This window comes from Phyllopteryx taeniolatus, chromosome 8 (assembly GCF_024500385.1).
Source record: "Phyllopteryx taeniolatus isolate TA_2022b chromosome 8, UOR_Ptae_1.2, whole genome shotgun sequence".
NCBI classification, from domain to species: domain Eukaryota; kingdom Metazoa; phylum Chordata; class Actinopteri; order Syngnathiformes; family Syngnathidae; genus Phyllopteryx; species Phyllopteryx taeniolatus.
The window spans coordinates 14,528,530-14,543,075 of NC_084509.1; the positions used below are offsets into that span (position 1 = coordinate 14,528,530).

Here is a 14,546-nt window from a genome sequence, read left to right on the forward strand (position 1 = left end):
TTTTTGAAGGATTGTTCACTGTTTGTCAAAGTGCTGCTTATTGGGAAGTGAATTGAGTTGGGTTCACTGCCACCTTACAGCGCACATATCTCAAGTTTGCACTCACAATTCAAAGCAACAAATTAGTCGAATGACAAAAAACAAATAAGTGTCTCGTATCTCAAGACTCCACTGTAAAAACTATTGCATGTACGGTGGAATAGTGGTTAGCACATCTGGCTCATAGTTGAGAGGTTCTGGTTTGAATTTTGGCCCAGGCCATTCTGTGTAGTTTGCGTGACTTTTTTACGGGTACTCTGGCTTTGTCCTATATTCCAAGGACATGGATTTTAGGTTCATTGAAGATTAAAATTGTCAATAGTTCAGACTAATGCACATACAGTAGAACATATGCCTCTGGGTTCGATCCTGCCACGTGCTTGGCTGGGTTTTCTGCGAGTACTCCAGCTTCCTCCCACATTCCAGAAACTTGCATGTTAGATTCAAGACTTTAAATTTTCCATAGGTGTTAATGTGACTGTGAATATTGTATTTGTTCATATGTGTCCTGCGATAAGCTGGCAACTAGTCCAGTGTCTACCCCCCTGGCCGCATCTCGCTTCAAGTTAGCTGCAATTGGCTCCAGCTCACCCTAACAAGGACAAGCGCTATTGAAAATGGATGGATGGTTTCTAACACGCAGAATTACATTCCGTTCATACAACTTTCTGGTTTCTCAGTACAATATTAACAGTACAATCGATCAACTCCGCTATTATATACTCTATGTTATACCTTATACAGCAGGGTTCACCAACCTTTTTGAAACTGAGAGCTACTTCTATACTGTACATACAGTATATACAGTCATCCCTTGCCATATCACGTTGCACTTTTTGCTGTGTCGTGGATTTTTAAATCGTGCAAATCAAATTTTATATCGCAGATTTTCGCTATTGACGAAGTATCTTGTTCATATTGCAAGAAATATATCACGGTTTGGTTTTTGCGGTCCCGGTATATCAAATCTTTTTTGTGTTATTACAGTTGCTGATATTTTTTAAAATAATTTTTATACAATATTTTGTGTTATCCATTGCTCTTGCTCTCTCTCAATATCCATCAATTAATTCATCCCTTTCTTTTGCTAATCCGGGGTCGGGTCGCGGGAGCAGCAGTTTAAGCAGGGAAGCCCAGACTTCCCTCTCCCCAGCCACTTCGTCCAGCTCTTCTGGGGGATCCCAAGGCGTTCCCAGGCCAACCAGAAGACGTAATCTCTCCAGCGTGTCCTGGGTCGTCCTCCTCCCAGTGGGACGTGTGAGGAACACCTCACCAGATGCCCAGCCACCTCATCTGGCTTCTCACCCTATCTGTATGGGAGAGTCTGTACTGCCAGCGGCGGAAACTCATTTCGGCCGCTTGTATCTGCGATCTTTTTCTTTCGGTCACGACCCTCAGCTCATGACCATAGGTGAGGGTAGGAACGGAAATTGACCGATAAATCAAGAGCTTCGGCTTTCAGCTCAGCTCTTGATTCACCACGTCTGACCGATACAGAGCCCAGTCTCTCGGTAATATATGTTTGTATTGTTTTCAAAGTGTTCTTAGCCGCTGGTGCACTTTCAATTGCTTTTTTGAACAAACTATCATAAAACAAACACTTAACAAGTACATTTATTCCAGATCTGCAGATGGCCACAACTCACGCCGAGTACCTCAACACACAAAATGGCGAACGGGTTACCTGGTTAACAGCCATCCAACACTACACTGTCATTCGGTGACTCTCATGTCTCTCAACTGACCATGCCAGGTCCTGCTGGAAGATGAAATCTGCATCTCCATACAGATCCTACGCAGAAGGAATCATGAAGTCCCCTAAAACATTCTGGTAAACTGTTGCGGTGACCTTGGATTTAAGAAAGCAGAGTTTACCAACACCTGCACTGGACATTGCACCCCAAATAATGATTAACTGTGGATATATTTCACTGGACCTCAAGCAGCTTGGGTTGTGTTCTTCCCCCATCTTTTTCCAAACCCGTGGCCCTTGAGTCCCAAATGAAAGGCACACTTTACTTTCATTGGAAAAGAGGATCTTGGACCACTGGCCAACAGTCCAGTCCTTCTTCTCCTTGGCCCAGTTGAGACGCTTCGTACGCTGGCTCAGACTCAGAAGTGACTGGGGGAGCATCTTTGGAGATAACCCCACAGAAATGACTCAGAGCCTCGGTTGTATTGATTCTGTGGAAAGGCAGATAAAGAGCAAGCGGAGCATTTAATCAATGAAAGGAGCTGCTGTCCTCTGAGACGTAACTCTGTGGCGTCCACAGCCATTGCAGAGTGACCACGGAAAAATGAGACATCACTGAAATAAATAGCAGCTTTTGTTAACTTTCTTTTGCTCCTCCCAAAATTCTTCTTTCACACACAACCATATACTGTACATAGCAGCCAGACTACAGGAAGTCTTCAGGTTACATAACATCCTTGTGCTTGTTGAGTATCTCTTGACCTCTCAAGTCATGCTTGTGGAAAAATATCAGCCTTGCTATTCAAAGACTTTTAAAGCCTGCCACTATGGAATGTGTTTGAGGGAAGAGCAATGAGGTGTGTAAACAGCAATTAAATTGAACGGTGCAATTCACGACAAAGTCGTGGAAAAGCTGCCCTAGGATACCTAGTGTTGCACCCCCCCTGGGAGGATGAGTTAATCCTCATTGGCACTGTCAAATGAGGGCAAATGAGAGCGATGATGACTTCCAAGCTCCACTTCTTTTTTTCAAGACACTTTATATGAGTCGTTAACAATAAATACAGAAGTTATCACTGGTTGTAATGGTAACAACAGTTACACATCTGATAACATTGTGTTTAATGTCCGTTTTCAACTTCCCATATCTTGAATTTACAATGCCACAATAATAGTAAACCACTGTTCCTGACAAGAAAACAATGTACTTTCCCATTTCGCTAACAGTACAAGTTTAATAACTTTTAAAGATATCAGCAATAATGTACAAAGGTTTCAGGGCAGCTTCATTGTTTTCTGACCTTTTCTACAGCAGACACGGAGACAGTAAAAGCCGTAACTAGGACACTTACAGTTGTCAACATTATCATCTACAAAACTGGAAAGAGGAATTTATTTTCAGAATTTGAGTCACCCAGTAGTATGGCGCTGTCACTAGCGAATCGTTTTAAGAATAGATTCCCCTATTGATTATTGATCCAAAAATCAAGAAAAATCACCTCCCCTACTATTACTGAGAATTTTTTGTTTGTTTTCACTACTAACATGCATTTTATTCTCAGTTATGAGGGATAGACTTGTATCCTCAAACTGCATATGACTGAGTGTATGGTATGAATTTGGTGTATGGGGGGGGGGGGGGGGACTCAAGTCCATAGCAGTGATTTTGAGCTGGGCTCCGTTGCCCTGTGTGGAGTTTGCATGTTCCTCCCGTGCTTGCCTGGGGTTTCTGCGGGTACTCCAGCTTGCACCCACATTCCAAAAACATGCATGTTAGTTTCATTATCTATTTCCGCCCAGCGATTGGCTGGCGACCTTTTCAGGTTGTACCCTGTCTCTCACCCAAAGTCAGCTGGAATAGAATCCATTTCACCTGAATGAGGACAAGAGCTATAGAAAATGGATGGGTGGATGAGTCACTATATTAAGTCTTAATGAAACTTTCCCCCCACCGTGGAGTCATAATGGTTAATTTCTGGTTCATCCTGATTTCGCAAACTGTACATACCATTCTCAGATTTACTGACAGGAAGTGGTGGGCCAGACCTCAAAGCCCACAACTTTCCCACAACAGGAACACTAAAGTTCACTTTAAAAAGTCCCTGATCAAATTCAAACTTCATATTTGACTGAACAAGGAGAAATGCAGCAGCTTAATGTACAATCATGTGGGACAATACCCGTAACAGAAGTAGAAGTAGTAGTAGAAGTAAAAGTAAATTTCGACTTTAACGTTGAAATCCGACTTATGCGGAAATTCGTGTTACGTCGCCAGCGTAGGAACTGAACTCGTTCGTAAATTGAGGACTTCCTGTATGCTGAAAAGGAAATATAACTTAGACATCAGCTGTGGTTTCTTTTCATCCATACAGTATTAGCAATTTTAGGTGACAGTAAAGGGAAGTAAGTATTTTTTTAAAATGCACTTGATTTTATTAAAACTCATTAAGCTTTGTTCCTAATAAAAAGGTTTCACACACATTACCTGTCTGTCCTCGTCTCTTACCACTGGTTTGTGAAACATAATATACTGTGTCGTGCAGTCAAAGTGTGGTACTTGCTGCCTAAGTACAGTTCAGTTGTAATTGAACATTTTAGTACAATACATTTGCATTTAATCATTAATAACAGTTTGTTTTTAAAATATTTAGGGACGTTTTTTTTTTACTTTTATGTGCAGTACATTTGAATAGAGTCATTGGGCAGCCGTGTACCAATGGTTAAGATCATTGCCTGCCACTGTGGGGGACCTTGGTTCAAGACCCCGACTGGACCATCCACCAACATCCCCTGGGCTCACGGTTGTGGTGTCCTTGAGCAAGACACTGATACCCTGAAATGCTCCCCGGGCGGTTCAGCGGCCCCCTGCTCCAGTGTGTTCCACTAACATGTGTATGTGTTCACTATGATGGATAAAATACAGAGAACAAATTTCATGTGCATGCATGCATGTTCATGACAGTAAAGGTGATTCTTCTTCTTATTTAAGTGCAGTTTTTATTGTCTTATATTTAAGTGCCGTGCTAATTTTCAAACTGTATCATTTTGCAGTGGCATACAATAGTATTAAATGTATATCTTTAAGAATAAAACCTCTGTCTCGGTTAATGAGTACTTGGGCCTAATACACTATTGTATTCTGATGTTAATCATAATGTTGGTACTTCATCTTTTTTTTTTTTTAATTTATTTTAGGTAGTAGACCCTGGTATAGTGTACAGTAGTACTGTATGATAATATTTAAACAAACACTGGGGGGCAGTGTTGATCAAAAGATGTGAACAATGACAAGGTATGCGTTTAAATATATATTTAACCAACCACACACTTTCAAAGTCAACACTGCGTGTGATCTACATCTTGGTAATCATTTGAAGTGCAAGTTAGAGCTAGTTGAGAATAATTCGAGAAGAATTAAGAACGAGTAAGAACTGTTGAAAATAATTCCTACAAGGAATCAGGAAGTAAAATGTGTATTAAAGTACAAATATATATATATATATATAATGCAGCCCTATGGGGGGCACAAGTCAGTGCAAACTGTAGGCCGGTCCCAAGCCCGGATAAATGCAGAGGGTTGCGTCAGGAAGGGCATCCGGCTTAAAACCTTGCCAAACAAATATGAGCGTTCATCCAAAGAATTCCATACCGGATCTCTCATGGAAAAGGATGACGCGCTGTGGCGACCCCTAACGGGACAAGCCGAAAGGAAAAGAAGAAGAAGAAGATATATATATATATATATATATATATATATATATATATATATATATATATATATATATATATACACACACACACACACACACACACACACGCACACACACGCGAGGATATATGGAATGGATATGGATGGCATTTGATTTGAGAATGTTTTACGAAAAGCCTCGTCGTTATAAATCAGCACAAAGTCATTTTCGAACTTTAATTTTACGTGAACAGCGTCAACTATGTACGGATATAGAGGAATTTATAATTATCTTTGAAGGCATGTCGTCGTCATGGTAACCCAGAGTGTTTACAGCACAACGCGGTTGGTCACAACTCGCCACGAATCGATGCTGGCGTCACATTAAAAACACACAAGGTGGGATTTTATCACCCCACTCACAAGAAATTGACAGCGTTAATGTGAAAATAATATATTTTTTAAAAAGTTCGTTAACGTGAAAAGGTTCCCTGTGTGATCTACGTCACTTATTCTTTAAAATACAAGAGAAGCCAAACAATAAACATGGACTCAGCCGAAGACTTGGACGTTTTCTTGAAGAATATCGACGATATAAGTAAGTATCCACAATATGTGGTCATCTAATTCCGACAATTGTGGCAGTCAAAAAGAATAAGTAATAGCAGAATTGAAGTTTTGGCTGAAGTTAGCTACACTTGCGTACTGCCTGCCAATCTCAATCGCTCTGTAAATATTGTGCTGTAGCTGTGTATAGTTTTAATTTTGTGTGCTATTTTAATCTGTATGACAACATTACTAGTAACTAGTTTCTTATAGTATAAATATATTATACGATATTTAATAGGAGTTTTTTTCTTTTTTCTTTTTTATTCAGGCAAGCTTGTGAAAGACCTAAACTCACCAGATGTGGAAGTCCAGCAGGAAGCTATGAAGAAAGCAGATAGCAAAATTGCTGCCTTGAATGGATCCTGTAGGACAAAAGTCAACAAGACCACAATCAACACAAGCCTACCACCCAAGACTCCTGTGGTAAAAATATTGTCACTGTTCACACGTAAACAACATTTCCCCTTTTAAAAATCTATACATTGTCAAGAATATCTTTAAAATTCATTTTCATGTTTTGCAGAATGCACAGACTGAAAGTGCAGGTAAGGCCCAAAGAAAAGAAATGTTGCACTTGATGTCCCATGTAATGAAGGGCAACAGATTCTTTCTTTTTCTTTTTATTGTTGACTGTTTATGCCACCGGGGGCCCTACGTCGGAGACATAAATGCCGATAGAAGTGTTTTTCTTTTTATGGCCAGAGAATTTCATGAGGTTTATGGAGAGGGATGCGGAAGACAGGAGGAAGAAGAGGCTCGCTCAAGAGGAAAAGGCCACTGGTGTGTTTGTTCCCTGCCACTTCAATCTGCTGTCGGGAGGTGGACAGGTTGCTGTACCGTCTGTGGGGCCAGCTGTATTTCCTGTTTAATGTTGTATGCTTTCTGTCCGCACAGCGTTTAAGGACAAAGGGAATCAAGCCTATGCCCGAGGAGATTATGAGACTGCTGTGAAATATTACAGTGAAGGCTTGGCTGAATTACGTGACATGCAGCAGTTGTATACCAACAGAGCACAAGTGAATACTTTTATAAACCCTTTAAATTTTGTGTGATGGTAAAAAAAAAAAAAAAAAATGAAATGACATAATAACCTGCAAAATGACCGCCTTTTTTTCATTGCTTACCCTGTAAGAATACCTTCATATTTCAGATATTGTTGGAACCTGGTACAGATTTCCAAGTACAAAATTAAATAATACATAAGTACATACTCATTGGACACTTCATGGGGTAGTCCTCCACAATTGAATGAAATTTAATACAGTGCCTGCTTTATATTATATATACACCGTACAGTGTTCCCTTGCTATATTGCTGGTTACCTATTGCATATCATGGGATTTTGAGTGTATGATGTAAACAAATAAAAAAAAAAATCGGTGGTAAAGTATAATTATTTCAATATTATAAATATAATAATATAAGTGATTATTATTTATTATTTGGCTATTAATTGAGGCATTGTGTCAACAATGGTAACAATGGAATTGTTGGTTCTTGTATTACTCATATAAGATTGTGAGGGTATAACAAATGTTACATTAGGTAGTTGTAATTTCATCTTTATATTGTGATGTCAGATGTATTTTTGACAAACATGTCCTACCGGTCTTAATGTTTGCATCTCCATAGGCTTACATCATTCTGGAGAAGTATGAGGAGGCCATCAGTGACTGTGAATGGGCTTTGAAGGTAAGGTCCTGCTGGATGTTGTCATTTGCAGCTCATTTGTCATACAATGCCACCCTTTGGTCAGCTGGAGCTGTCGTATAAAAACAATGAGGGCTGTTGGGAAAAGTATTGATAATCAAGCTGATTTTACTGCCATCATTTTGTATTACAAAATTATTTTAAAGTAGAAGTGGAAGCTTGCCAAAGACTGAAGGAAATTTTAATGTTTCTTGTTGGCTACCTCAGTGTTCATGTGGGCATCAGCCCTGCACTATTTCTGTTGGGACACACAAGGATGAAGTAGAGTCGGTCTTCCATTTTGCTGCTGTGCGAGCTTTCACTGTTCTTGGAAGACTTTCAACAACTTTCTAGTTATAAGACTTTAGAGTGTGGTCAGTACTTCCACACCAAAACTCATCCTTGGCATAAGGGGTGCTAGTGGTACGTAGGCTCCCTCTAGTGGTACGTGAAAGAGTCCCAGAATTAAATGTTCAAACTGTATCATCTTACAGTTCAGTACATTTTAAGGTACTGTTCACTTGTATTTAACTGTCACATTAAATCTTTTAGAACTGTTGGTTTTCAAATATTTATTTAGTTGCAATTTTTTTTCCCATCTATATTTTAATTACTCTTTTTTGATGTTTTTCATTTTCGTGTCAATGCAGTATCAAGGTTCAAACAGCAGAAAGTTGCACTGGCGTACAAATGACTTACTATTAGATATTTTAAAGAATAAAGCCTCTGCCTTGTTTTTGATTAAAAAAATGTAGCATTAGCATTTTTCCCAAAAACTGACCTGACAGTAGAATATCACTCTCATTATCTTTTGAAAAATCATCTCTCGATTGCCTGATCTAATGCCTCTAATTTAATTTTGATTATAATTTTCACAAATTATCACAGACTGGTAGAGACAGAAGACGGGACCAAATAGTCTGTCAATCATTTGCACACACGGGTACACACTGCACCCTCGCTGTCTGTACACCCAGCAGCAGTCTTGCGCGTGGCTTTAGTCCGAGATGCTGTGAAGTGAGGCTACATTCAAATCTTGCTATCAGTTTGAAAACTGCATGTTGTCCCTTTAGGCCTTCTATGCAACTGTATTTTATTGTTGGTCATGATGATGGTAGTAGTGTTTTATTAGGTTGTACTCGGTGTAAAAAGTTGAAGAACCAATGAATTAGGTTATGTTAAAGCGAAAAAAGATCGTTACCTTCGTTAGATGCAATCTGTGTTGTCTCAAAATATATATTTTTTGTATATTAGCATTATCATTTTAACTGAAAATAAAAGGCATCCGTATGTTACAAGCAATGTAAAAATCGATTAACTGCTGCTGTTTTGCTTGATCTACTCATTAGCATCAGGGATTTTGTACTTAAGAGGGGAATGCACTACTTTTATTTTAAAGTTGGCACGGGATTAAAGTTGTGTCTACGTCGACCAGTCACTGATGATGTAATTGATATTTTTTTTGAGTACAGCATGATAATTAAAAAAATAATAATAACAGGAAGAGGGGGAAAAAAGAATGATTTTCAATGAGCTATATTCACAAACAATGGACAGCTCATACTAAGAATTTACACAAAATAGCAAATTCATCAACATCAAGTAGCATCTCAACTGTTACATTTGACATAAAATGCACAATAGATTTATGCTTTGCTTTTATAAAGTACAATAATATAGAGTGCTATTTTTCTTAATAAAAACACCTTTTTTCAGGAGGCTGTAATGGTTTCCAGTCATTTCAATGGGAAAATATGATTTGTGTTTTAAGTAACAAGCATGGTCATGGAACAAATTAAACTCGTATCTCAAGGCTCCACTGTATGTTAATTTTGATGAGTGTAGAAGTTGGGAAACGGGTGTAAAATAGGCAACGCCTCATATCTCACTGTATCAAAATGGAAGATATCTGTGTGGCGTGCCCTTACTAATACTGTACTTTTCCTTTTGTATCAGTGTAATGAGAACTGCATAAAGGCCTACCTTCACATGGGAAAGGCGTACCTTGGGTTGAAGAAGTATAGTGAGGTGAGTATAAGTAGCGCTCATTATATCTAATCATATTGCTTTTGCGCAACCACGGCATGCTCAGCATCTCATCTACAACCCCAATTCCAATGAAGTTGGGATGTTGTTTTAAACATGAATAAAAACAGAATACAATGATTTGCAAATCATTTTCAACCTATATTTAACTGAATACACTACAAAGACAATATATTTAATGTTCAAACTGAACATTAACTTTGAATTTAATGGCTGCAACACATTCCAAAAAAGCTGGGACAGGTGGCAAAAAAGACTGCGAAGGTTGAGAAATGCTCATCAAACACCTGTTTGGAACATCCCACAGGTGAACAAACTAATTGGGAACAGGTGGGTGCCATGATTGGGTATAAAAAGAGCTTCCCTGAATTGCTCAGTCATTCACATGCAAAGATGGGGCGAGGGTCACTTCTTTCTGAACAAGTGCGTGAGAAAATAGTCGAACAGTTTAAGGACAATGTTCCTCAACGTACAATTGCAAGGAATTTAGGGATTTCATCATCTACGCGCCATAATATCATCAAAAGGTTCAGAGAATCTGGAGAAATCACTGCATGTAAGCGGCAAGGCCGAAAACCAACATTGAATTCCTCAGGCGGCACTGCATCAAAAAACGACATCAATGTGTAAAGGATATCACCTCAGGAACACTTAAAAAAACAATGTCAGTAAATACAGTTCGGCGCTACATCCGTAAGTGCAACTTGAAACTCTACTATGCAAAGCAAAAGCCATTTATCAACAACAAAAACGGCGTCGGCTTCTCTGGGCCCGAGCTCATCTAAGATGGACTGACGCAAAGTGGAAAAGTGTTCTGTGGTCCGACGAGTCCACATTTCAAATTGTTTTTGGAAACTGTGGACGTCGTGTCCTCTGGGCCAAAGAGGAAAAAAAACATCCGGACTGTTATGGACACAAAGTTCAAAAGCCAGCATCTGCGATGGTATGGGGCTGTGTTAGTGCCAATGGCATGGGTAACTTACACATATGTGAAGGCACCATGTATGCTGAAAGGTACATACAGGTTTTGGAGAAACATATGCTGCCATCCAAGCAATGTCTTTTTCATGGACGCGCCCCTGCTTATTTCAGCAAGACAACGCCAAACCACATTCTGCACGTTTTACAACAGCGCGGCTTCATAGTAAAAGAGTGCGGGTACTAGACTGGCCTGCCTGCAGTCCAGACCTGTCTCCCATTGATAATGCGTGGCGCATTATGAAGCGTAAAATACAACAACGGAGACCCCGGACTGTTGAACAGCTGAAGCTGTACATCAAGCAAGAATGGGAAAAAATTCCACCTACAAAGCTTCAACAATTAGTGTCCTCAGTGCCCAAATGTTTATTGAATGATGTAAACATGACCCTGTCCCAGCTTTTTTGGAACTTGTTGCAGCCATAAAATTCCAAGGTAATGAATATTTGCTCAAAACGATAAAGTTTATCAGTTTGAACATTAAATATCTTGTCTTTGTAGTGTATTCAATTAAATATAGGTTGACCATGATTTGCAAATCATTGTATTCTGTTTTTATTTATGTTTAACACAACGTCCCGACTTCATTGAAATTGGGGTTGTATAATTATGATGGACACACGTTTCATGATGACAGTTTTATACTTTGCCAGCAAGACAGTAGCAAGTTAAAAGGATTTCAAGGCTTTGAATGCTTTCGAGTAAGCTGTCTAACTTAATGTCCATCCATATGAAAGTGTTGATTTTTCTTCAGCCTTCATGTGAAAACTTATTGGATCTTTCCTTTCATCACTGAAAGCAGAAACAGTGATCCATATTTCTGTATCGGTAACATATTTATGAAGGCACTGTGGAGCTGTTCAAACAATATCGTTTGAAAGTGAAGTTATTTTTGAATATTAAGAGATGTGAGGATGGGAAAGGTTGGAAATTAATAATGCAAAAAAGTACTTGAAAACCTCATTAAACATTGCAAAAACATTTCATTGATTTTTGACTCCTCACTTTTTCTGGATAAAGCCTTTCATGGCATTCTTTGACATTGCGGTAGACAATAAGATCATAATTTTGTGAGTGTAGATGCACACTGAAAATAATCACATTATTTTTCCGATGTGCATAAGACAAATGCTTCTCCTTATTTATTTATTCATTTATTAATTTTATTGTTTTTATCAGTCCAGGACGTGCTTTGAAAAGATAGCTCAACTTCAACCCCAGATGGAGAAGATGGCCAAAGGTAAAGGATGAGTCATGTCCCATTGCTCTTCTTAAGCTGATTTTGACCAGAATTCATTTTTTTGCAAAGAAATGCTTTAAATTACATTTATGAATGAATGTTTGGGAGTTACAGCATTATTATCAGTAGCCTAAAGAATAAAACAAAACTGTTAATTTTACCTACCTATAAATAGAAAAATCTGAGAAACTAGTTATTATGTAGTGGTCTTTCTTTCTTTCTTTCTTTCTTTCTTTCTTTCTTTCCAAAGCAGTATTTTGACTGCTGTTAGTTGACGAAAATGTTAACCTTAAGAAATCAAATTAAAAGATTCAGTGATTTTTATTGTCAATCCTACATATGTCCAGCACATACAGAGAATCGGAATGCAGTTTCTCTCTTTCTCTAGTAACAAGTAACTATATTATACTCTATATACTAATAATAAATTCTATATAAAAAATTTAAAGGAGAAATACGTTATGTAGACAGTGCATTTGTTCTGTATTTTTTAGCTTATATAGTACAGGTACTGCGGATATGGCGTGTAGTGCAATGTATTAGCAGCATATCTGCAGTTAAAGATAGACGGATATGCAAAATACATGAGTTGTGCAAATAGAAATAACAGCTGATGTAGAATATTGTGTGTGTTCTTGTCCAACATCGAACATCGATACCTTGTGTTGGCGATGATAGATGTGTTGTTGTGGTATGTTAGTTGTAGTTCTGCTTTGCAGCAGACACATTGAACTTTGTCTTCTTTTTTAACTGTGAAATTATTACAAACTTTCAACATTGTCTTCTGTACACTCTCTCCTCCTTGCTCACCGCCATTGCACAAATTCATTTTTATCCAGAGTGGTGGCTAAGTCTGCAGTAATAACATTAGTCCATGTGGAAAAATTATTACTGCGAAGCTTCGAGGCAGAGATTGTTTTTTGTAATCAAATTATTCAAGTTATCCGATTAATCGTTACAATCTTACTGCTCACCCTCTCCACAGCAGCAATGGTCCGTTTTCCCTACATTGAGGAAGAGATCGTTGTTTTTACACCACTGCACCTTTAGGCTAGCCTCCTTCCTGTAGTTGGCTCATCATTATTGGTAATGAGGCCCACCACCGTCATGTTGTCCATGAAGTTTATAATGTTATTGGTGCTGTAGTTTACAACCTTTGTAGGTTAGAACCATAAAGAGCAGCAGGCTGAGCATGGGCTATTGTGGGGCCCCTGTGCTCAGCGTGATGGTCCTGGAGGAGCTGCTGCCGACTCACACGCTAGTTTTTAGAATCCAGGTGGGTGAGAATTGGATGAAGAGCAGCAGAGGTGGCAACCTGTGTGGACCTGTTTGACTTGTATGGCAACTAAAAGGAAGGAAGAATAAGCTCCAATAAGATGCAATTAAAGAGTAAATGAAATTAAATTCAATCTTTGCAAAGATAACTTCAAATGGCACTCAGTAGAGCACAGGCCATTCTTAAAGGGACAATATGCAAGTTTTCAAACTGCTAGCAATATTTGAATGTAGCCTCATTTCAAGCAACAGTATATATGGAAAAATAATTTAAAGAAACAAATATTCTTAAAATCTGTGTAATCGCCACATAAAGACAAGAGGGCTTTGTGAGGATATAACTCTTGCATTCCTGTAACACAGAATACCTGACCAGGATGGAGCTGGATGAGAAAAAGGAGAGTCAAGAATTCAATGCAAGGCAAGATTTTGACAAGGGAGTGGAGAAGGCCAAACTAATCCCTCAGCTTTTGGAGAAGCTGACAGAGCCTGGGCAGATGCTTCTCTACTACTGCGGAATATTGGAGATTCTCTCCCAAGCAATGACCGACTGTGAGTGTTCGTTTTAAAAAAATAAATTTCGGGCTGGGTGGGGCAGCCTTCTTTGTCTGCGGTTGTCCAGCCTGATGGAGCCATACCTCTTAATCACTCACTTAGCACACACTCATGCCACTCACTGTATATATTTTTCTCACTAGTCAAATCTGGGCACATATACATATCCAAGGGTTCCTGGGCGACTGGTATGGGGTCAGGAAGGTGTGGGTGTCGGACCGGGTTTCAGCACGTCTGTGCTTTTTCCCGGTCTGTGCGCCCTGCCCCTCCGCCCTGCCTGCCCCCCTGGATTTTAAATGCATCAAACACATTCATCCCCACGTTTTAATGGACCACATACACCCATCTCTGGGGGACGGTGGGTCTTGGGTGGGGGGTGGGGGGGATTTGGCTGTTAGGCAGCAGTGCCTGGCAGCCCTGCCCCCCTCGGCTCACTGACCTCAACAGATTTTAATGCACCACACCACTCGGGGGGGGCACAGGTACACGGGGTAGGGCCAATGACTGCCAGTCGGGGACCTGTCAGTCATAGTAACGGGATGAGGTGGGTTCCCACTCAGCTTCATGGCGGTGCTTCTGAGGCCGGGCCCCCCTGGGCTGGATGACTGCTTGGCGTTGGGGCTCCCCTCTTATGAACCGCGGCTGCTCCCTGGGTTCCCCCCCTTATCGTTCCCTTGTTGGGTGCCTCTATCCTCTAGGTTGAGGGGGGGTGTCTTGCTCTCCTGGGGGTGGGG

General features: G+C 39.7%; 1 protein-coding gene across 3 annotated transcripts in view; it reads left to right on the top strand.

Moving 5' to 3' along the window:
• The first annotated feature begins 5,767 nt into the window (after window positions 1–5,767).
• ttc12 (tetratricopeptide repeat domain 12) overlaps window positions 5,768–14,546 on the top strand; it is a 33,462-nt gene continuing 24,683 nt past the window's right edge. For all 3 annotated transcript variants that reach the window (XR_009789868.1, XM_061783048.1, XM_061783049.1), the window contains exons 1-9: window positions 5,768–6,018; window positions 6,298–6,452; window positions 6,553–6,574; window positions 6,732–6,809; window positions 6,924–7,045; window positions 7,662–7,721; window positions 9,675–9,746; window positions 11,922–11,982; window positions 13,621–13,809. Coding sequence is in view for 2 of the 3 variants with exons in the window: in XM_061783048.1 (XP_061639032.1) it covers window positions 5,967–6,018; window positions 6,298–6,452; window positions 6,553–6,574; window positions 6,732–6,809; window positions 6,924–7,045; window positions 7,662–7,721; window positions 9,675–9,746; window positions 11,922–11,982; window positions 13,621–13,809 (811 nt within the window). In the remaining variant the exon portion in view is untranslated. The remainder of the gene's footprint in view (window positions 6,019–6,297; window positions 6,453–6,552; window positions 6,575–6,731; window positions 6,810–6,923; window positions 7,046–7,661; window positions 7,722–9,674; window positions 9,747–11,921; window positions 11,983–13,620; window positions 13,810–14,546) is intronic.